The sequence below is a fragment of the Rhincodon typus genome, chromosome 21 (genome assembly GCF_021869965.1).
Source record: "Rhincodon typus isolate 14 chromosome 21, sRhiTyp1.1, whole genome shotgun sequence".
Taxonomy (NCBI): domain Eukaryota; kingdom Metazoa; phylum Chordata; class Chondrichthyes; order Orectolobiformes; family Rhincodontidae; genus Rhincodon; species Rhincodon typus.
In genome coordinates this window covers 24,965,765-24,989,272 of record NC_063352.1, presented here as the reverse complement: position 1 = coordinate 24,989,272, position 23,508 = coordinate 24,965,765, and the positions used below count along the sequence as shown (strand labels likewise).

The following is a 23,508-nucleotide window of genomic DNA, read 5'->3' as shown; positions in this document are numbered from 1 at the left end:
AGAAATTTCCTGGCATTTTGCAAAACTATTTTTGACCATAAAAAGGATTCTTATTCAAATATTGGACCATCTGCTGCACTCGATCTTCTAGATGGTAGAGGTCACAGGTTTGAAAGGTGCTACTGAAGGAGAGTTTCTGCTGTACTTCTTGCAGATGGCACACACTGCTGCCACTATGCACTGGTGTGGAGGGATTAAATGTATAAAGTAGAGGATCATTAAGTGGACTATTTCAACCTGGATGGTATTGAACTTCGAGTGTTGCTGGAGCACCGAACAAATGTTTCCTTCATGTTAAGGCCAGTCAATCACTGAATCAGGGTTTGTCTTCTAGATTCGTGACAACGGTAGAGAGTGGAATACGCGAAACCATCAGTGTACGGATTGTAATTAAATATAATTCTGCCCATATCACTTCACGAATGACAATTTTTGAGCCGAGCGTTCTATTCTAAATCTATTCTAACTAGCACAATAGCAGTGCCACAAATACAATGGAGTACAGTACCATTGCACAATGTTATTGAATTAGTAATCTAAAATCCACAACTAATGATCCAGAGACACGAGGTCAAACCCCAGTATGAAGATAGTTCTTTATATCCAAAATAACTTTGCAGTAGTCATTCCTCCCAATAATATCATGAACAAATGCATCTGCAGCAGATAGATGAGTGAGGACAAGGTCGATGAGGTTTTTTCATCACCTTCCACAGGTTCAATCTGCCAGTTATGTCCTTCAGGACTCAGCAAGTTCAGTTTGTATTGGTGCCTCTGAGTTACTCTGGACGATGGACAGTGAAATTCCCCATCCAGACTACATTCCGTTCTCTTGTGAACCTCAATGCTTCTTCCAAGTGACGTTCAACATGAAGGATGGAGGGCAGTACGTAGTAATCAGGAGGGTTCAGTGACCATGTCTGACATGATTCCATTGGACTTCATTGGGTCTGGAATCAACATTGAAGACCACCCTCATTCTCTCCTGGCTGTAAACCACAGCGTCTTCACTTCCTGTCGGAGTGGCAGGACATACTCAGATTTGGTGAATGAAGAGTCTGCGATATTGACTACAAAATATGTTTTTGTAGGTATAAGCATGTCAGGTATTGTTGACTAGTCTCTTGGACAGCTTTTCCAATTTTTAGCACAAGTCAGTCCCCAGATGTTAATGTGGAAAACATTCAGGGTTAACAAGGCAGGATAGGTCTTTGTCTTTTAATGGTCCTGGGTAGTTGCCATCTGGTTGAACAGCTATTAGTCTTATTCATTGTTTCTATGAATGGTTTGATACAACCAAGTTGATTACTTGGCCATTTCAAAAGCAACTAAGAATCAACTATATTGCTGTGGGTCTGAAGTTACATGTAGACCAAACCTGGTAAGGACAGCATATTTCCTCTACTGAAGGACATTAGTGAAACAGATGCAGTTTTGAACAATCTGTAGTCTTGCCTTTATTAATGAAACCTACAATTTTGTTCCAGATTTACTCAGTAAATCAATTGAAACCTCTCCAGCAACTGTGGTAGGATTTGATCTCATGTCTCTGGATCATTAATACTGACCTTTGGATTACCAGTCCAGTAATATGACCACAACGGTACCATTTTCCATCACTTCATCAGTGAGTAGCCTGGAATTCCTCCTGCAGATATCCACAGTTCACATGAGGCATTGTATTTCAATTTAAAATCCTGGAGCACATTTTGAATTGCAATGGCTTTTTCATCTCATGACAATGTACTCTGAAATATGGTACTGTGCCAAACAAACTGAAAACTTCATTATTCACCCTTGATCTCTGCCCAGTTAGATAATCATAGCTCAGGTCAATATGCTTAAAGTGGGTGCAGCATTCTTGGCCAAGGGGAGAGTAGTTCTTACTGGAAAGTGCCTTTATGGTTTCTGGATAAAGAAGTAACAAGATTTTGGCCTGGCTGCTTATTGTAAAATAATTAATATCAGATTTTTAACAACAGTGATCTATGATACTAGTTTTTCCTTTTCCAAAATCCTTTATTCAAATTCAGTTGTAACACTCAACACTAGTTACTGTAGAATGACCGTAATTGTGCCTAAGATGTTCCAAACCTCTGCTCTGCCCAGCTCACCCCTGCTAAGGTTATGCTCCCCTTCACAGCAAGATACTGACTCTTGCTGGGACTCTTTACCAGGCATGTTGGCCCACCCCCTCTAGTATTTCAGTCAAGTAAACATTCTTCATTTATGAACTTCTATGACTAGTACTGGCAGAATATCAAACTGTGGAGCACCGTCTGTCCCATCATTATTCTTAAGTTCCTTCCTGTTTGAAAATGTAACAAGCCACACGGTGCCAAATCAGATTATTATTTCTGGACTGTTTGAGCTACATTTAATCTACAGTTCTCAAAGTCATTGGCAAGGCTGATCTGCAATATTCAGCCCTGGCAACAGAACTTATTTGTATTACTAATCCTGGCAACAGGATGACTGACACAAGACATATCAGCATTAACATCCATCAACAAAGCAGAGAAGTAGCAGTAACTCGTCCATCAGATCGGCACTAACCACTAACAGAGACATCCCTATCAACTATCACCGGCATCATCCACAACAAAAACTCATGCAGACATACCGAGATCGTCGATGAAGACAAATATTCAATTTAACAGTTATCATACGCAACTGATACTCTCATATCACGTTTTGTTTTCCTGAGTAGACACGGAGATGCACAACAGTTGATCAAAAACTAAGTGATCCAAATATAATACATGACAGGGATATCAAATCCCAAAGAAATAAAACTCACTGTTGTGAAGAAGTGAATAGACCAGATCACCTGTTTTAAAAGAACGAACTTGCAGTTACATAACATTTTGCATAACCTCAGGAATCCTAAAGTGCTTCACAGTCAATTTTACAGTGTAACATGGGAAATACAGCAGCCAATTTACAGACAGGCAGACTCCACAAAAGACATGGTGATACTGTCCAGATACAAATTGGACAACACATCAGGGAGAACTTCACAATGCCTTGGGATCTTTTACATCCATCCAAAATATCAGACAAGACAGTGTAACAGCTCATCTGAAAAACAGCATCTCCCTCAGTTCTTCAGTGAAGTTCAGCTTAGATTTATATGCTCAAATGTCTGAATTGAGACTTGAATTCACAATCTACTGACAGAAATGAGAATATCAATATTCTGTGATATAAATATAATCGTCCCCCATACTTCAGCATTTCCTCTTCTCCTACATTAATGGCTGAATGCAGCATTGTTCTTCCAAGTGTCAGAGCCAAACTACTGCATGGGTCTCCAAGGAGACATAGCCTCATGGAAATTCATTCTGTTTGGCCCCTCTGAGGTCAACTTTCTTAATAAAGGTCAAGCAGGTTGAAATAATCTCCAGGAACTTGATACCGATTATATTCGCCAAAAAAAACTACTTTACCCACATGAAAACAATAATGATATACACCACTAATTCTGCTGTGCCTCATTCAAGGTCTTTTAGTCACCTGCTCCCAAGAACCTGTATTCTTGAGAACAGGACATACCAGCAACTTGACAGGAAACAAATCGAATTTACACCAACCAGAGCTGACTGCATAGTATGACACACAACAGGCAGACGTGCATAAGAAATAAACAAATAACATGCAAAGATCCCATTGAAAACTATTTGCAAGATTTCTAGATATCTTAAATATGAATGCAAGTTCAATGAGATATTTAATCACGAGTTTGAATGGTGTTAGTTTCGTTACTGCACTGTGATCTGTTACATGGTCTTAGCACATGCAGTGGTAGGAATGACTTTTGTCCTGGTATATTAGGAAAGCAAAAATTTACAGTAGTTCAGACTCGTGGTTGCTACTGGTAACAATAGTTGGAAAGGGCATGTTAAATAGTATATTGCCATTGACTGCCTCAGCTCACATTAGGAATAGCAACTTGACAGAATGCCATTTGTGGTGAAACCATACATAGGAAGGACCAGTGCCACAAATAAAGACAAACACAATGAAGGAAATGGAAATATAAACATTGTACTTGAATATTATGATTTCCTGCTGATATGCTTACTCATACAAACTGCATTTTTTGGGCTCTTATTCCTCATGAGAATTTTCTTGGTATTGTGGCCAACATTGCTCAACCAACGTCAAAAAAACATTCAATTGGTCATTTACCTATGACTGTTTGTTGGATCTTGCTGAGCAAAACTGGTTGCCACTTTACCTTAGATTACAGTGACCATATTGCAAGTGTAAGAGATTAGCTGTGAAGCTCTTTAAAATATTCTGAAGTCATGCGCTATATTTTACATCCTCTCTTGCAGGCAACTCAACACACAAGCCCTCATGAAACCATAACTGAAACAGTTGGAGAAACTCAACAGGTCTGGCAGCATCTGTGGAGAGAAAGCAGTGTTAACATTTTGGGTACATTGACCCTTCTTCAGAACAAACTTCATTCTTATTGGAAATTAATTTTGTGTGTAATTAAATAACATTTTTAAACATAATAAATTAGTGACATCATGTTAAATTCAACTCAATACCACGCATATCTCACATCTGATTTTGTTTACTTGTGCATTGCCTTCCCGCATTTTATTTACCTGTAGTGTGGGAGGTTCCACTTTCCTTTTCTTCTTCATATTCTGTTTGTTCGTGCGTGGATACACAATCAGCATTTCAAACCAGCTGAGAAGAGATACAAAGAAATCAGAACTTCAAGTGGCAATAAGATCAACGGTCTCTGGGAGATTTATTCATAGAAGACAGCAGCTGTTTCAAACCAAAATAGCATAATTGAAAATCTGAAATAAAATCAGAAAATGCTGCAAATAATCTGCAGATCTGGCAGCATCTGTTAAGGGAGATACTTGTTTTTTTATTAATTCATTCAGGTTTCGGCTGAGCCACCATTTATTGCCTATCCAATGACATTGCTGTGGGTCTGGAGTCACCTGGAGGCCAGAACAGGAAAGGATCCCTTCCCTAGGAGGCATTAGTGAACCAGATGGGCTTTTCCAACAATTGGCAACAATTCCACAGTCACTATTAGACTGTTAATTCCAGATTATTTTATTGAAATCAAATTTCATCATGGTGGGATTCAAACCTGAGTCTCCAAAACATTACCGGAGTCTCTGGATTAAAAGCCTAGCAATAATACCAATAAGCCTTCACCTAGTTAACATTTCAGATCAATCAGGAAGATGCTGGTGTAGCAATCAAGTCAATTATGTGTTCAGACTAGTAATCTGGAGAATCCCTGCTCTGCAGCTTTTGGAATTTAAATTCAACCAATGAATCTGGTATATAAAGCTAACGTCACAGATTTGAGACGGGAAACATTCTGCTGGGATTTTTAAGATGGAGGACTTCATGCTAGGAGTTGGCGAAATGTGGGAGGAGAATCAGAGAAAAGCAGAAAGAGGCAGAATTGAAATTAGATTGCCTATTGACCATCCCCTCATATCTCCAGCTTTTCTCATTCCTCAGAGAGCTGAGATAAAACTGAGTAAATGGCTGCCAAGCTGCTGGAAAGAAGGCTCACAACTGCTAAATAAAAACGAAAGAACTGCGGATGCTGTAAATCAGGAACAAAAACAGAAGTTGCTGGAAAAGCTCAGCAGGTCTGGCAGCGTCCGTGAAGGAAAAAACAGAGTTAATGTTTCAGATCCGGTGACCCTTCCTCAGACGCAAAACGTTAACTGTTTTTTCCTTTCACGGATGCTGCCAGACCTGCTGAGCTTTTCCAGCAACCTTGTTTTTGCTCAGAACTGTTAGGTCCAGAATAAAGCAAAGTAAAACCCTGCAAAGTAGCAAAACCGATCTCCAAAGTATCAAAAATTATGTCTAAAATAGTAAAAGCACATACTCAAAACAAAAAAACAGGAAATAACCTTTTACTTAGAGAAGAAAGCAATTACCACAACTCAGTATTTTAAAGTATTTACTGCTCAGCCTCTCAATCCTCACTGTACTCTTGCTTTCAGTCTGGAAGCCTGACAGGATTACTAACACACTAGTACTTTCTGGTTATTTAGCCTGCTGCCTGTACAGAAAATTGCCCTCTCTAAATTACCTCCTAGATGCTATGAAATGTTTTAAGTTCAATTTAACAATACCTGCTAATCTTTTCTAATAACCTCTCTGCCTCCGCTATTAACTTCTCATCTCTCTTGTACTTTCAGTGCTTCTGCAATGAACTGAATCACGCTTGACATTTGTCATAAACTTCCTTTTTATGTTTTATTTTAAATTTTATTTCCATTGACATCCAGAGAACGTTAATTTTGAATGCTCTATCTTTCCCCTTCAAAGGAATGTGTCAAATTTGAATTTGAATTATCTCTTCTTTGAATGTTTTCCATTGTTCTGTATCTGCTTTAACATACATTGACCTTTATCAATCCACCTATGCTAGGCCCCTTCTTAAATCAGAGATACTTATCTTTACCCAATTGAGCAATTTCATCACCGATATTTCTGAACTCTTTTCCAAAATCGTTTTAAGCTCAATTTTGTTGTAGTCATCCTTAGGTAGATGATCTCATCCTGTAACACACTCCATTTGCCCTACTTCATTTCCCAGAACTAGATTCAACTGTCTCCTACCTTATTGGAATGGAGACATATTTATCAAGTTAGTTCTCACATCCATATATCAGAAATTATTCTTCTTTCCCATCTTTAGCAATATATTTTCCCCATTTCATATCAGAATAATTGAAATCTAATGTTATTGTTTTATTTTTGGTACACATCTTTGAAATTTGCTTATGTGTCTCTTTCCACTCATTGGCATCTTTGTAAGGACTTTCCAACAATGTAACAGCTCCCCTTCTGCACCTAAACTCCAACGTATTCAGTTCTAAAACTGTTCACTATATGCTTAATATCCATCTGGTACATCCTTAATAAATATGACCATGCCACCTCCTCCCTTCCTTTCTTCACCATTCCTGAAAGCTTGGCAATAAGTGATGTTTAAAATGCATTCCTTAATTAAGTCATGCCCCTTTAATGTGACATCATAATTTCATGTAACAATTTATGCCTACAGCTCTTGGTTATTTACACAATGGATGCTGACATACATATAATTTACACTTCCTTTCTCACTTTTGTTATTTTCCTTACCACAATGGTTCCTGCTCCGGCCAGGAAAACCTACATTTTGGAATATTTGATATTTTACTGCTGCTTACGCCTCAGTCCTCTGATCTTGATTCTGCTTTGTTCTGCCATTTTCTGGTTCTCCTTTCACACCTCGCCAAATCCTAGCAATGTAATCTTCATTCTTAAAAGTCCCAGCAGAATGTTTTTGATTTTTCAATCCCAGCAAGGGCTTTACAACCAGAGTACAAATTCTGAGGAAGGGTCACCGGACCCAAAACGTTAACTCTGATTTTTCCTTCACAGATGCTGCCAGACCTGCTGAGCTTCTTGAGCAACTTCTGTTTTTGTTCATTCATACTTGGCTTTGTTTTAGGTCTGGTCACTCATGAAACTGGTGATACTTCCCTTGAAAGCGGGACAGAGTTAGATGAGGTTTCACTGGGAGAAAAGTGGCTCCAAAATGACCCCACAGCTGGTAATGGGAAGTTTGACTTGGTAAACTGATACGTGAGCTTAAAGAGGTCATCAGAGGCTAGAATTCTTCCCATGTTGCTCCAAATATCCCAAAAGCTAACATCTACTAAGGGTAGCGTAGTCATAGCTAGACAAGCAATGAGAAATCTACCTGAAAGCGGTATTGTTCACTTGCTTGACTTTAACTAGTCAAACACGTGCATTTACAAACTTCGATTCTTTAGAATTAGATAAGTGAGGTGGTGCATGATTATGGAAGGGAATATACGTTCCATACTGTAGAATTTTTTTTGCAGGTTGGCTGGATGATTGCAATTGGGCATTAGGCTCCGCTGAGTAAAACAAAAAAAAGCATTTGTCTTATTTGATTTCACTTCTTCTTCAAGGCTGCAGGATGGTTTTTCTGCATCTTTATCCTCACCAGTGTGCAAAATGCATTGGCAATAATTTGTTTATTACCAAGTCCCATACTTCACCAGATGCACTAGTCTGCTGATACTAAAGCATCAAGTTGTGGAGGAGAAGAGTTGACATCACTATTCAAAATCTGGTTGACAAACATTAAACATAAAACTAAATCAAATTAATTCATCCCTTTTGATCTAAAGAATCTATGGTCTCCAAATAAATGTCTTCTGTTGCAACTTGCTTTCTATCAGTGCGCTTCAGTCTAAAGATGAGCAAGTTAAGTGGATTGGTCATGGGATATTGCCCTCCAGTGTCCAGGGATGTTCAGGTTAGGTGGGCTAGCCATGGGAAATGTGGGGCTACGAGAATGGTGGGGGGGGTTGGCTGGGTCTGGGTGGGATGTTTTTCAGAGGGTCGGTGCAGACTTGATGGGCCAAATGGCCTTTTTCCTTACTGTAGGAATTCTATGATTCTTCTTTGTACTGTTGTCTAATTTGTTGGCTCACTCATCCCCAGTCATTTTCATTTTGCTACTAACAATATCACCTTCCTTTCCTCTTGAAATACTGGAATCTCATACACATCATCCTCAGTTGCAGCTCATATTTGAGATATATCTCTGTGCATTCTTCCACAGCTTGGTGCTTTAGCCTGTTCCTGCAGAAATGACTACCATAAGAGAAAATAGTATCCTTAAACCATCATATCTCACACTATTCCAATAAAATTCCATTCAAATTCACATTGGGATACAAAATAAAAAAAACCCGACATGACAAAAACAGCATAGCGTATAATATAAAAGTAAACCTGAGATATGAGAGTATAATATGATAATGTGTGAACTTTACAGAAAGTACTTTTCAGGATGACATAATTACAGTCTGAGTATAGGCTAATTCTTTGGGATTTACCTCATCTCACATCTCTCTTTAACAGCAATCTTTGGCAAGTTATTTGTTTAATCTGTTGCACTAAATGTGGAGCTTTTTTTAAACTGTTGTACAATCCAGAAAAACATCAAGGAGTTTACTGGCTCATAACGAGGTTCATAAACGGGCACTCAACTGGCAAAGGTTCAGTGTAACAACCGTAACTAAAACACAGTAAGCATGTCAGATAAACATTGCAGAGATTTAACTTTTATAGCCAGACATTTTGAGCCTATAGAATGAACATCAGAGAGCAAACTCCAAACTAGTTGTGTCTGAGATCTAAACTGGAGTTTATGTAATACAATTCAATTTAAAACTCAAAGCTATGCAAACTAACCCCTAGATCAACACATCTCCCTTGCTGGATAGATGCATTCCATGTCTCAGGTTTCCAAATTAATCCCACAGGAACTTTGTTTTTATAATCCTTCTTTTACTGCAAACTTTCTCCTCTCTTGCCTGAAGCCACCGATTTCTCCTGCAGTTTCACAAGGAGCCAGTTGTGTTTGAATACATTCTCCAAGAGGCACAAAGGATTTGTGTACAGGATCCCTGCTGATCAGAAGCTATGTAGATTCAAAAAGGTGAATGCAGCTTGGTCAAATTTACAAGTGATACTAAGGAGGTGTGGCAAGAATAATCAACAATCAAGAGATTACAGAAGGAATTAGACAGGCAAAATTATGGTTCCATGACACACACTGCAGTAACTCTCAAGAGATTACACAGTTATTCACATGATTGACTCAGCAAACAAAACCTCAATGTACTTCAGGAACAAAAACAAAGTTGCTGGAAAAGCTCAGCAGGTCTGGCAGCATCTGTGAAGGAGAAAACAGAGTTAACGTTTCGGGTCCAGTGACCCTTCCTCAGAACTGATAGTGGCTGGGAAAATGTCAGTTTATATGCAGAAAATAGGGAGGGGGTGGGGTAGGGAGTAAACGATAAGATGGAGCCCAAAGAGAGAGAAAGACAGTTGGACAGACAAAGGAGTTGCTAACGATCAGGCTGGGAGGGTGAATAGTTGTTAATGGGGACTTAGTGACTAACAACAGGGGGTGTGTAATGATGGGCTATGTAGTAACAAAGCCTGCTGTGTCGGGTGGGGGGCTGGGACAGGGGTGCATTTAGCCCTAAAATTATTGAACTCAATATCGAGTCCGGAGTGCTGTAGGGTTCCCAAGTGGAAAATGAGGTGTTTTTCCTCTAGCTTGCGTTGGGCTTCACTGGAACACTGTAGCAAGCCAGAGACAGAGATGTTGGCCAGGGAGCAGGGTGGTGCATTAAAGTAGCAGGCAATGGGTAGTTCAGGATCATTTTTGCGAGTAGACGTAAATGTTCTGCAAAGCGGTCACCAAGTCTACGCTTCATTTCCCCAATGTACAGGAGACTACACTGTGAGCAGCGAATGCAGTAGACTAGATTCTGGGAAGTGCAGGTGAAGTGTTGCTTCACCTGAAAGGTATGTTTGGGCCCTTGGATACTGGGGAGGGAGGAGGTAAATGGGCAGGTGTTGCACCTTCGCTGGTTACAGGGGAAGGTGCCGTAGGGCTGTGGGGAGGTGTTGGGGGTGAAGGAAGTGTGGACCAGGGTGTCCCAGAGGGAACGGTCCCTGCGGAAAGCGGACAAGGGAGGGGAGGGGAATGTGTGTCTGGTGGTGGCATCTTGCTGGAGGTGGCGGAAATGGCGTACGATGATCTTCTGGATGTGGATGCTGGTGGGATGGTAGGTAAGGATAAGGAGAACCCTATTGCTGTTGGGAGGGAAGAGAAGGGGTGAGGGCGGAAGTGCGGGAGATGGGTCGGACCTGGTTGAGGGCCCTGTCGACAATGGAGCTGGGGAATCCTCGGTTGAGGAAGAAGGGGTGGACATTTCGGAGGCTCCCTTGTCGAAGTTGGCCTCAGCTGAACATATGCGATGGAGACGGAGGAACTGAGAGAATGGGATGGAGTCTTTACAGGAAATGGGGTGTGAGGATGTATACTCTAGGTAGCTGTGGGAGTTAGTGGGTTTGTAATGGATATTAGTAGCCAGTCTATCCCCAGAAATGGAAACAGAAATGTCGAGGAAGGGAAGGGAGGAGTCAGAGACAGACCAGGTGAAAGTGAGGGCAGGGTGGAAATTGGAGGCGAAGTTGATGAAGTTTTCCAATTCCAGACAAGAGAGGGAAGCAGCACCGACGATATCATCGATGAATTGGAGAAAGATGTACCTCAAATGTACTTCAGGTTTGAACATAGCTGAATCAAAAGATGTCTTATGAAAAAAGCTAAGTTTTGGTAATGTTGTCTGATGAGTAATCCAGAGGCTCTAAATAATACTTTGGGGCATGAGTTCAAATACCAACATGGTAGCTGGCAGAATTTAAATTCAATTAAGTAATACATTTGGAGTTGAAAGCCAAACTATATAAACAGTGACCATTAAACTATCAGATTGTCATAAAAACCCAATTTCATGAATGTCTTTGAGGGAAGGAAATTTGCTATTCTTGCCTGTTCTGGTCTACAGACATACAGGTGCCTGGTTGACTCTTAACTGCCCTCTGAAATGATGGGACAAGTAACTCAACTGTGTCAAAATGCTGCTGAAATGTTGAAAAAGAATAAAACTGGATGGACCAGCACAAGAGTAGACACTCAAAACCTCAATATTGCAACCGTCCCAAGAGGCACTGCAAAGTTCTCCACTGATAATGGGATACAGTCAGGTAGGAGCTGCCCTGAGCCATTGACTCTGGACCCTATAAAGTATTTTGATATCGGATCAAACATGGACAAGGAAACCTTTTTGCAGATTACAGCTACTGAGAGCCCTAAGCTTATGAACCAATATTCAACACCAAATATCATTTGCAAGAAGCATTGCAAGGGCATACAATGTACTCTGTGTTGGGGACATTGATACCTATCATTAAAACTGAGGTAAGGGAGCTAGCTGGCTGAGTCTCGAAGCACTGACTAGCCTGTAGCAGGTGATAATGGAATCAAAGGGAAAAATCTGCTTGACTTCACCCTTGGCAATTTATCTGAGACACATTTTACAATCAAGTTAAAGGGCCAGTTGAAAGGTAGGAAAGACTGGAAGTTCTACATACGAAGAGAATAAAGTCATATGATTCTACTGTTTGAAACAAACAGAAGGAATTAACTATGTAATAGTCAAAAAAAAAATGGTCTATACGACCCACTTTCAAACATTCAGAATTACATGAATTATCAGGCAAACTGTAGTTGGACACAAGTAACAAACAATGCACCAAATGGTAGATGCAACCTAGAGGTTCCATGGGTTTTTCAGCAGTCTACCAGATGTCAGTGATCAATCAGAGCCACAAAAGTCCTTCAAACTCTCTTTCACAAGTGAAATTACAGTTTCTCTTCTTTGATGATTAGCCTCTGACTTCCCTTCAACAGTAACTCCAACTAAGCCTGAAGGCCCACATACTCCTCTGCATGCAATGAGTTGACAGACAACAGGACTCCAGCTCAAATTGTTCCAACAATTGCTCACCGCACAGTTTCTCAATCACTTCTCCCGAGACCGAGTCTAACTGGGTTTACAAGGCTGCTCCCTAGCATCTAAACCCTGCTATACTGCTGGTTCCCCTGGCTACATTAAGCAGGCATCTCCTCAGCTTCGCTGAGCCATCACTGCTCCCAGGCTTCTTTGAGATCAAGCTTCTCATACGCATGGAGCTATCAACTGCTGCTCTTCACCAAATCTTTTATCATGGGCTAGTTTATATGTTGTCCATGTTCAAAACAAGTGGGTGGATTTTCATGCCAAAATCCTGACCACCTGAGCAACTTTACATGCCACACACCAGAAGCAGGTGAACAGGGGGACCCAGTGGAATCCTCATTATAAATGATCTGAATTCCTCTCGGACTGGAACATTCAAAACTCTCCATTTTAATCAAAGACCTTAGAGAGTTCCAATGAAATTAAGTAAAATAGTTAATCATAAAATATCAGCCTATTAAATACATAGTCCAACTCCTGAAAAACAATTTAAAAGGCTCTATATTTACCTTAAAAATGCCCAAACTTCTTACACCCCTGACCTGACACTCCCCAACCTGCCAAATATGCTGTGAATGTGCAATGAAAAAGCATTAGCTCTGGTCTCACCAGTACATGGGAACTGTACTTATGGTGGTAGCTTTGTGTATGTAAAAGTATGTGCAAGTTATTACAGAAAGACCTTTTGCTAACTTAAACATGTTGTCTTGTGCTGATTCAAACGCTCCAGTACTTAGGAAATTAATATTTTTTTCTGTATGGTGTGGCTTTAAGTTTATTGGGACTGATAATTAGAGAATATTGTTGAATTCTTCTTTTTTGCTTCTAAGCAAGTCCAAATGTTCTATATGCCAACTCAAGTACAGAAGTAATATTTCTACATGCCTGCATTACCTAACAAAGGAATTATTCAGCACAATAAAATGGTGCACAAGAGGCGCCCTTGCAAAAATTATAAATATTTTGTGCTTTGCCCCCATCAGTCCATTCTCAATCATTAACAAAGTGATAGAGGGTAAAATTAAAAACGCCAGCAAATAGCACTTGACAGCAATAACCTGCCCACTGATTTGGCTTCTGCCAAGGGCACTTGGCCAGAAGAGCTAAAAATATTGAGGTGAGAGTAATTGCTTTTGACATCAAAGCAGTATTTGAATGACAGAGGCATTCAGGAGCCAACAAGGGGAGCCTCTCCTCCAGTTGAAGTCATAGCCAGCATAAATGAAGATGGTTATGTTTGTTGGAGCCAATCATCTCAGCTCCATGAATTCCTAAACATATGTAATAGGTCAAAATATCTTCAGCTGCTATGTTAATTACTTTATCTCCACCAAAAGGTGAGATGTAGGGATATTTGTTGATGATTGCATATTCAGTACCATTTGCAATTTCTTAGATTCTGAAGAATATATGTTCATCCAGACAATATTCAGAATTAGGCTGAAAAGAGTCAAATAATACTCACACCACACAAAGATCAGGGAATGACCAGCTCAAACCAGTGGGCAACTCACTAAATCTCTCTCAAATGTACCTTCAAAATCCATGACCTCTCCCACCTAGAACAAGAAAAGCAGCCACTTGCAACACCAGCACATGCAGCTTACCTTCCAAGCCACACACTACCCTTAATTGAAACTGAATCACTGTTCCTTCAATGTATGAGGGTTACAATCCTGCAGAACCCTCCTTAACTGCATTGTGGATGTACCTACACCAGATTACTACAGCAGGATAAGAAGGTACTTGTCACCATCTCCTAATTAAAGATAGGCAACAAATGCTAGCCTTGCCAGTGACACGCACATCCCATAAATAATATATACAAAGAGATACAAGATAATAAGCAGAAAAAGAGGAGGTTAATTACATTTTATTCCCAGTTACTTCTGGTTGAACCATGACTACAGGTTAAACAGTCAAGGGAATAGACTAATACAAGACTTACATATATGTAGCACTTATCACCGAGGTCTCAAAGAGCTTTACAACCAATGAAGTACTTTTCTCCAGTGTTATCATTGTTGTTCTGCAGGAAAACCCAGCAACTGATTTTCATTCAATGCCATTCCCACAAACAAAAATCTCACAATGACCAAAAAATTTGCTTTTTGTGATTTGATTCCAGTGTCTACAACACATCTTCGGCATCATTTCAAAAGACGACAGTCATCAATTAAGCAGTCCTTTCAAGGGCAAGCACAAGCAAAGAGTCCTCACTGGCAATGTGCACATGAGGGAAGATGGTTTCATTTCCAAGTGTTTGCAACATGTGTTGGCAGCTGACGCAGAGATGCCAATGAGGTTTCCAAAACTCTGCATCAACAATGCTGGCATAAAACACGAGTGCCCTCACAATCACAAGTGGGAAACCCTTGCTAGCAAACAATGCAAAAGACATTGCCAGCAGGTACTCACTACCACAATAACATGAGATTTCAGAAGCTCCAAAGCGAATGGTAGCCCTGCAAACAAGACATCAGTATCATCAAGATCTTCCTACACCACCAGCACGGGACAACTTCCTGCACATTTGTGGCAGATATTGCCTTAGTTGAATCAGCTTTTCAGTCATTAAAAGAAAAGCAGAAGATCTCATCTGACCTCTCAAGGTTCAGAGGCTACTTTCCTGACAACTATTGCATTTGGAAGGATACCAACTAGAATTACAGAATCCCTGTAGTGTGGAAACAGGCCATGCGGCCCAACAAGTCCACACTGATCCTCAGAGCATCCCACCCAAACCCATCCCCTTACAACCCACCTATTCTACACACCCCTGAACACTACGGGCAATTTAGCACGGCTATTCCACCTACCCTGCACATTTTTGGACTGTAGGAGGAAACTGCAGCACCCAGAGGAAACCCACGCAGACATGGGGAGAATGTGCAAATTCCACACAGACAGTCGCCCGAGGGTGGAATTGAACCTGGGTTCCTGGTGCCTTGAGGCAGCAGTGCTAACCACTGAACCACCATGCCGCCCCTAGTTGTGATATTGATTAATGGATATGGATTTTCCAGGACCTGGGAATAATTCCTTGCTCATCTTCAAAATAGTGCCATGGAATTTTTCTTACATCCACCCGAGCAGTCAGATAGGGCCTAGGCTTAACATCTCATTCAGAAGATGGTACCTCCAACACTGCAGCACTCCCCCAAAAATACGCTGCAGTGCCATCTTTGATTTTCCAGGGTTGAAATCCTAGAATTGGAGTTTGAACTCAGAACCTTGTGATTCAAAGATAACTGGGCCACAGCTGACACCAGAAGGCAAGCACAAGACTGCTTTTGGGCAACTGTTCTTCACACAAACATTGGTCAAGACCTGGAATAATCAGAGAGTCGGGCAGCAAAGGAAAAGTGATAGAATAATTGAAAGAGCAATTGGTTGCAATGAGGGTGGACTGTAGGCTGCTATTGGACGAAATCACTCATCGTTTTGATATCTGTGGTGGACTAAACCATGGATTTTCTTGTTCTTTATTCTTACAATTGAACTGCATGGCATTACACATTTAAAAATCTCAGAGGCAGTTGGGACTTGAGTCTTTACATCAAGGGTAAAACAACAGAAAACAGAATAGTTGCTACGCTTCAATGTATTTAACTGAATGTGAAATATGTTAATATGTTTCTGAGAGATATGATTAGGCACTATATAAACACAAATCTGTATTTATTTCACCATGGGTGGGTAGCTATTGGTAAGACTATTGAAAGACAACTAAGTGCGGGGTGATGCATTTTGGAAGAAGTAACAAGACCAGGGTGTACTCAATGAATGACAGGTCACTAGGATGCTGAGAGGAACAGAAGGATATTGGGATGCTTGTTTACAGATCCTGAAGGTGGCAGGGCAGTTTAAGAAGGCAGTTAAGGAATACGGGACTCATGTCTTTATAAGTCGAGGCATAGATTATAAAAGCAGGACTTTATGTGGAACTGTAGAGAACTTTGGTTAGACTACAGCTGGAATACTGTGTGCAGTTCTGGTCACTACAATATAGGAAGGATGTGATTGCACTAGACGGGGTGCAGAGGAGACTCACCAGGATGCTGCCAGGGTTGGAGCATCTTAGCTATAAAGAGAGGGTGAATAAACTCAGGTTTTTGTTTAAGCAGATAAGGCTGATGGGTAACCTGATAGAGATATAATGCAGGTGCAGTAAGTAATTAAGAAGGTAAATAGAATATTGTCTTTTATTGCTAGAGGGATGGAGTTTAAAAATAGGAAGGTTATACTACAGTTGTATAAAGTTCTGGTGAGGCCACACATGGGGTACTCTGTACAGTTTTGTTCTCATTACTTGAGAAAAGATGTACTGGCACTGGAAGGGGTGCAGAGGAGATTTACTAGGTTGACTCCGGAGTTCAGTGGGTTGACTTATAAGAAGAGATTGCGTAGACTGGGACTATATTCATTGGAATTTGAGATAGGATCTTATAGAAACATATAAAATTATGAAGGGAATAGATAAGGTAGAAGCAGAAAGGTTGTTTCCACTGGCGGTTGAAACTAGAACTACGGGGCATAGCCTCAAAATAAGGGGGAGCAGATTTAGGACGGAGTTGGGAGGAACTTCTTCACCTCAATCTGTGGAATTCCCTGCCCAGTCAAGCAGCTGAGGGTACCTTGTTGAATGTTTTCAAGCAAAGGTAGATAGATTTTTGACCAGTAAAGGAATTAAGAGTTATGGTGAATGAGCAGGCAAGTGGAGCTGAATCCACGAGAAAGATCAGCCATGATCTTATGGAATGCTGGAGCAAGCTCAACGGTCCAGACGGTATATTCCTGCTCCTACTTATGTTCATTGATAAGGTTATGAGAGGCATGGACAAGATCAATAGAAAGCAGCTGTTCCCCTTTGTTGAAGGGTCAATAAACAAGGGGCCATAATTTTAAGGTGAAAGGCAGTAGGTTTAGAGGGGACTTGAGAAGTCTTCTCACCCAGAGGGCAATGGGAGTCTGGAATGCAGTGCTGGGGTGGTGGTGCGGGCAAAGGGGGTGCACGTAGTTGAGGCAGGTAGCCTCACAACCTGTAAAAAATACTTGAACGAGCACTTGAAATGCCATAACATTCAAGGCTACGAGACTTGCGTGGGAAAGAGGGTCTAGTACTGACAGTGTATTCTTGGCAGTACCGACTCAATGGGCCAAAGGGCTTTTAGGAACTGTATGATTCTGTCATTAACTCAGATCTATTTAATTCAAAGATGATCCACCTAGTACTTGACTAATCAAGAGTCAGTGTATGAAGGAAACGGAATCAAAGTTGCACACCAGCTGGTTCAAAAAAAATGGAGAGGTCAGTTACGACCCCAGGAAACAAGCAGGTTATAATGTCAGAAACAGCACTCACTCACCCATTTATCGTCTCTTTGCTTTCTGCACGAATGAAATGGTGCTTCTCTGGCATGACAATGCAAAGCGAGTTCTTCTGAGCTGTCTTGCTCTCACCATCGGTGACATCAGTGGAGAGATTCATATTGATGGTGCCTTGAGGAAGTGTGCTGGGCTGTTGTAAGTGAAGAGGAGATTTCTGTGAGGGGACTTATTTCAACTTTTGAGTGCTCCCTTAAGGTACCATTTAAAAACAACCCACTCAATCAAAATGCAATTAAAAATGAATAATTTACCCATTTTCACATGCAAGATGAATGTCTGGAGAAATCAAACTTCAGTGGTTGAACTACAATCCCATTACTTGGTGAGTGAAGTGGCGATTTGCTTGAAATTCAATAATCACAGTGAAACCTCTTCTTTGAAAGCAAGTTTCACTAGGTCATGAAGTTTCATCAGAACTAGTGAAAGGTCAAACATTTGAAACATTACACGTTTTAGAAGCTACAAGATCTGCTTGTATTTATAGTAATTTCTGTTCACAGGGTGATTTTCTTACATGGATTTGCTCAATGCTATCCTCATCTCCACTAGCTCTTAGCAAAACCCATTCAAAATTCTGCTAACTGTAACTTAATTGACATCAAATATCAATATTTATCACCCATGTGCTTACCTACATGGGCCCCTGGTCCGCGTATACTTTTTTTTTTAAAATTCTCAACTATATGTTCAAACCCACTCATAGCACACCCCTCTCAAAACTTCTCCAAATCTAAAACCGCTCAAAAAGTCTGCACTCCTCAGATCTGGACACTTTGTACGTCCACATTCTTGTGTTTCCACAACTAGTATCCATTCCTTTACTGTCCAACTCCCTGCTTCTGAATTCTCTCCAAAAACATTTCCGCTGCTCTCTCCTCCTTTTCAAGACCTTCCTTAAAACCTACCCCTTTAACCAAGGTTTTCGCACCCATCCTAAAACCGGTTTCCTTGGTTCATTGTCAATTTTGTCTGATTTCTTTTTCAAGAAGCACTTTCCCACGTTAAAAGTTCTAGAAGTCATTGTTGGACCCAATTACACAGTCTCCCCATGCTACAGTTCCTGCTATTAATGTATCATCATTGGTTACAAAGCTGTTATACAGACAATTTATTTCATTAAGTTACAATGCTGTTGAGAAGATGTCTCCATCATATTTATTCCTGCTGTTATAGCCACAATTATCATAGAATCCCTCCAGTGTAGAAACAGGCCATTCGGCCCAACAAATCCATACTGCTACTCCCAAGGGCATCCTACCTGGACCCATTCCCCTACTCTTTCCCTGTAACCCTGTATTTCCCATGGCCAATCCACTTAACTTGCACATCTTTGGACTGTGGGAGGAAATCGGAGCAGATGGCAGAAACCCAGGCAGACACAACATGCAAACTCCACACAGACAGTCACCTGAGGGTGGAATCAAACCTGGATCCCTAGTGCTGTGAGGCAGCAGTGTTAACCACTGAGCCACCGTGCCGCCCATGGAACCAGGATCATTGTGCATGTATTTAATGCAACGTACTCCATCTGTATAACATTGCACCAATCTGAACCACATTCAAAGCGATGAAGAGTGAATTGTTGAATGCCGTCAACAGAACAATAAGTTACACCTGAAGCAGTACCTGGTGAATAAAGGTCCAGAGATTTTAAAATGTGCAAGTCAACAGGAGGTCTCGAGATGCAGAGATCGATATATCTCTCAGTCTCACAGCGCTCACTTCCTCCAACATCAGTTTGAGTTTTATTACCTGATATGAGTGTTGACTGACAGACATGGCTGTTGTTCTGTAACGTACTGAATTACATGCGAGCATCAAATGGCTCAAGGTGTTCCTCATCACCGAGTACCAATACTATCGTGAATTCTTCGAAACACATTTGTTTTACAGCAGAGCCAGTGATACTGAAAATCACTTATCCAAACAGTGGATGCACCCAGCATTCTTTCCCTTTCCAAAGTACCATTTCCATATTTGCATTCAATCAAAATCAGGCTATTATATAACCCAGCAAAATTTGACAGTACTATAGAGAGTGGTACTTCAATGAAAATCTATAAAAGCGGGAAGTTAGGGGGAGGGGGTAGAAAGGATATAAAGAGGTCACCCTAATAGCACAGAAACAGTAATTGTCAAAGCAGCAAATGAGAAATTTTACTGCCTCCCCCAGAGTGTGGGAGGAAATTGGGTTAAACTGATGAAAGTATGAAACATGACCCCAAACTAAATCGAAAATAACTGACTTCCAGTTTAATCACAGCAGGATAGGGAACATCCACTAACTAACTCTGGAAAATTGACTCCCTGTTACAATATTTAAACTGAGCTCCATTCCTCAGATTCTGGAATCCATTTGATTTTAACAGCTGCAGGTTGGGGTTCCCAGAGATCAAAAAACCTGGAGTTATGAAAGCCAGTACAGAAGTCAATGTTGCTTTGAGGCTCAGAGGAACAGAAGTGCTCCTAGCCTTCTTCAGCAAACGTTCTGCCACAGCCTTTCCCGTTCTGACAATGACCTTCTTCTTGTCGTGCTCCAGATGCCCCATTCCCTCCAATATTCTTCACTTCTCAGGCCACTCCCAGCGGTTTCCACCTGCAGCAGATTGGCTGGTCAACATTCCCGCTGCGTGGCAAGAAATAGCGTTTTAAAAATATTCAAAACGTCCTGCCATTACATTTTTCAGGATCTCCACCATTTTGGCATTTCCAAGTTGCAGATTCTCTGGGCTTGATTTTCCACTCCCAGGTGGCAAGAATGATAGCAAGCGTAATGACTTAATCAGATGAGAGTCCAAAAATCAGATTCTTTTTGTCGAGATGAACTTTGCCAATTAGGTCTCCCTGCTGAGACAATCAGGTGAATTTTTCACCATGAGATTGAGAGTATCTTATATTCAAGTATTTGCATCTCATGAATAATTCAAGAGAATTAGCTCTACATGGTCCAAAGGACAGCATGTCCCTGGTCCGCCACTTCACCCAACTGGAGAACAGCAACACTCCAAACGGACAGGGTCAGGCAGGCAGGTTGTGCTTCAGAATGGTACTTTGGTGCGGGAGACAAGATAGGCAGCTTGTGACTGAGAGGGTCAGTTTAGTATAGAAGGTAAAGCAGGAGCATACAGACTGTAAGAAACAGAGAAGCATTGATGTGAGGGGGGATTATTGTACAGCATGATGCTGCGTCAATGTCAGTGGTGCTGCATGTCCTAAAAACTTACGCAGCCAAAATGGTGCGCATGTATGAAGAATAAAGTGATGTGTGAAAGGGAAAAGGCAGGCAGGCTTAGTGGGGCAAGAGTGGACCCCAGTCAGCCAGGTGATATTGCCACAGTTGCGCCAGGGTTTAGGCCATTTCTAGACCAGGGGTTGGCCCAATGCATATTCAGAACATTTCCATCAGGGGATTACTCCATGCTAAGTCCTGGAACACAATCAATCAAAATCAGTCTGGGCCTTGCTGGTCGGTCAATCGGTTCATCTTGCACATTCAGTCCAGGGAATGGGCCGCTGTCAATCAGGGCTGTCCTGCAAACTCTGCAGAAGGTACGGGCTGCTGTTGGTCTCCAAGGATGAGTCATATAATCTGGGTTCTTTGGGGTTTGTCCACTTGGTTGCTGGAGCTGTGGGCAGCTCAAGTCTGGGAGTAGCCTGATTGTACTCACGGCCTGAGGGAATTATTAGTCATAGCATCAATTCAATAAAGAAGGGTCAGATCTGGTTGGATAAGGGAGGAGGCTGGATGGTCTCAAAATGGGAGGGTGTTTAAAAGTCATTCAATGTCACTTTGCCTTCAACTTGGGAGGGTGGCATTGACTGGGACAGGAGAGTCAAAGGCATTGGCACCTCAAAAGTCAGACTCCAGGCCTAAAATGGGATCTGTGATGGTAACATGACAGGGTCAAGTGAAAGAGGGTAGGAGGGGGAAAAACAGGGATCATAATGTAGGAGACATGGAGAGTGGGTGGAAGATATCATGAACCACAGGTAGAGCCCGAAAGTCACAGCAGCAAATGAAAATTTTCAAGCTCACCGTATTGATCCAAAAATCAACCGCACAATAAGCTTTCCGTATCAACAAAACAACATCCAAAATTGCGGTGGGGGGGGGGGGGGGGCGCAGGGGGGGGGTGGTCATAACAGGTCTTTTTGGAGGTCAGTTTTAGGGCTGGAATACAAGTCCAACTCAACAGTTACTCAGGTTATCGGGAGTCCGGTGATGACAAATGCCATTCACTTGCTTTCAATTCAACTCTTAGAAGATCTAGTTTCAAGTTCCACCTGCCATAGAGGTGAAAGATCTGAATAATTTGAATAAAGAAATAGATACCTTCCATGACATATCAAAACGGTTTTGTGGTGTAGCGGTGGTGTCTCTGCCTCTGGGCAAGAAGGTCCAAGTTCATTTCCCATCTGTCAGAGAGTGTGTCAGAGCAGATCAATTTAAAAAACTCTTACCAAAGGGCCTGTGGCCAGAGGCAGCCTTACATTACCATCCTCCGGGATAAGACAGCTGAATTAAGACTTATGTTCTTGTTAATATTTCATTTGTACAGTTGACTGTCAGCCCTCTGCTTGCTGTGCGCCACATTCCTCAAGGATTGAACAGTTTGTCTATTTGATTTAGCTATGCAATAAAATGTTGACTTTTCATTTTAAATATGCTTCTGATGTCCTCACCTCTGTGAAAGCTAAAGCATGTACACAAACCTTGCCCTGGACCAATGTTAATGCTAACACAGCTGTTATACAGTGAGTTACCTCTTAGTCTGGGTGTTTACACTAAAATGGACCTTGCACCAAAGACACAAAGGTCAGATTAGCAAGTCCACTTGCTAGTGAATACTACAGAGTTGTTCCACGTCCTGTGTCTGCTCCTTATGTGGTCTACACCTTTATTATCCCTGCAGTGCTGCAGAATGTAATGAGCCTCACTGTACCCTTCAATGACTGAGTAAGCTCATTGACAATGCTGCAAGTATAACGTGCTGGGAACCGTTCTCTCCATTCAGCTCACATTTATGGTAAATTGACATGCAATTTAGACATTGTTCATCTTACAGCCTTCAGTGTTGTAGAATGGTTTTGAGTGCCCCAGACACAGGCAGACTTCTCCTTCCTAGAGCCTGTAGATACATGACACATTCCACATTCCACATTCCACCATCACTGCCAAAAGTTGTGTCACACAGCTCATCAATTGAACATCCCAGGCCCTGGTTCCTCCCTTGGACTTGATCATCACAATTATCTGTTGCACCTTGACTGCAATCCCTAATTTGTGGGTGTGTGATGAACGAGGTAATCTCTGGTCATTTACTTTGCCGTGATTATGGGAAGGGTTCCAATGTGCTTGATTGAAATGCAGAACATCCTATTGTTAGATGAATACGCTCTGAATCTTCCACTTCAAGGAACCTTCTCATGTCCTACTGGGAGAATAAGGCCACTACAGACATTGGAACAGTGCAAGTGAATATTAATTACAACAGTGCAGATTATGTGATTGAACACCCAAATCACAGATGGGCCTTTAACATTACTTTCCCTCTCCCTCCTGGTGCAAACCCAACATCCTCATCTTGGGTGGAGTGAGCCTGCTGACAGGTGTGGCCTGGGGACTTTGACAGGCTCCCTT

The 23,508-nt window shown here is 41.4% G+C and overlaps 1 protein-coding gene across 7 annotated transcripts in view; it reads right to left on the bottom strand.

Annotated features, from left to right (window-relative positions):
• The window catches only part of si:ch73-103b11.2 (myosin phosphatase Rho-interacting protein), a 183,791-nt gene that overhangs the window by 76,853 nt on the left and 83,430 nt on the right, over positions 1-23,508 (bottom strand). For all 7 annotated transcript variants that reach the window (XM_048609494.1, XM_048609490.1, XM_048609495.1 and 4 more), the window contains exons 4-5: positions 17,846-17,997; positions 4,623-4,707 (exon numbers count right to left, since the gene is read on the bottom strand). In XM_048609494.1, coding sequence (XP_048465451.1) covers positions 4,623-4,707; positions 17,846-17,997 — 237 coding nt within the window. The remainder of the gene's footprint in view (positions 1-4,622; positions 4,708-17,845; positions 17,998-23,508) is intronic.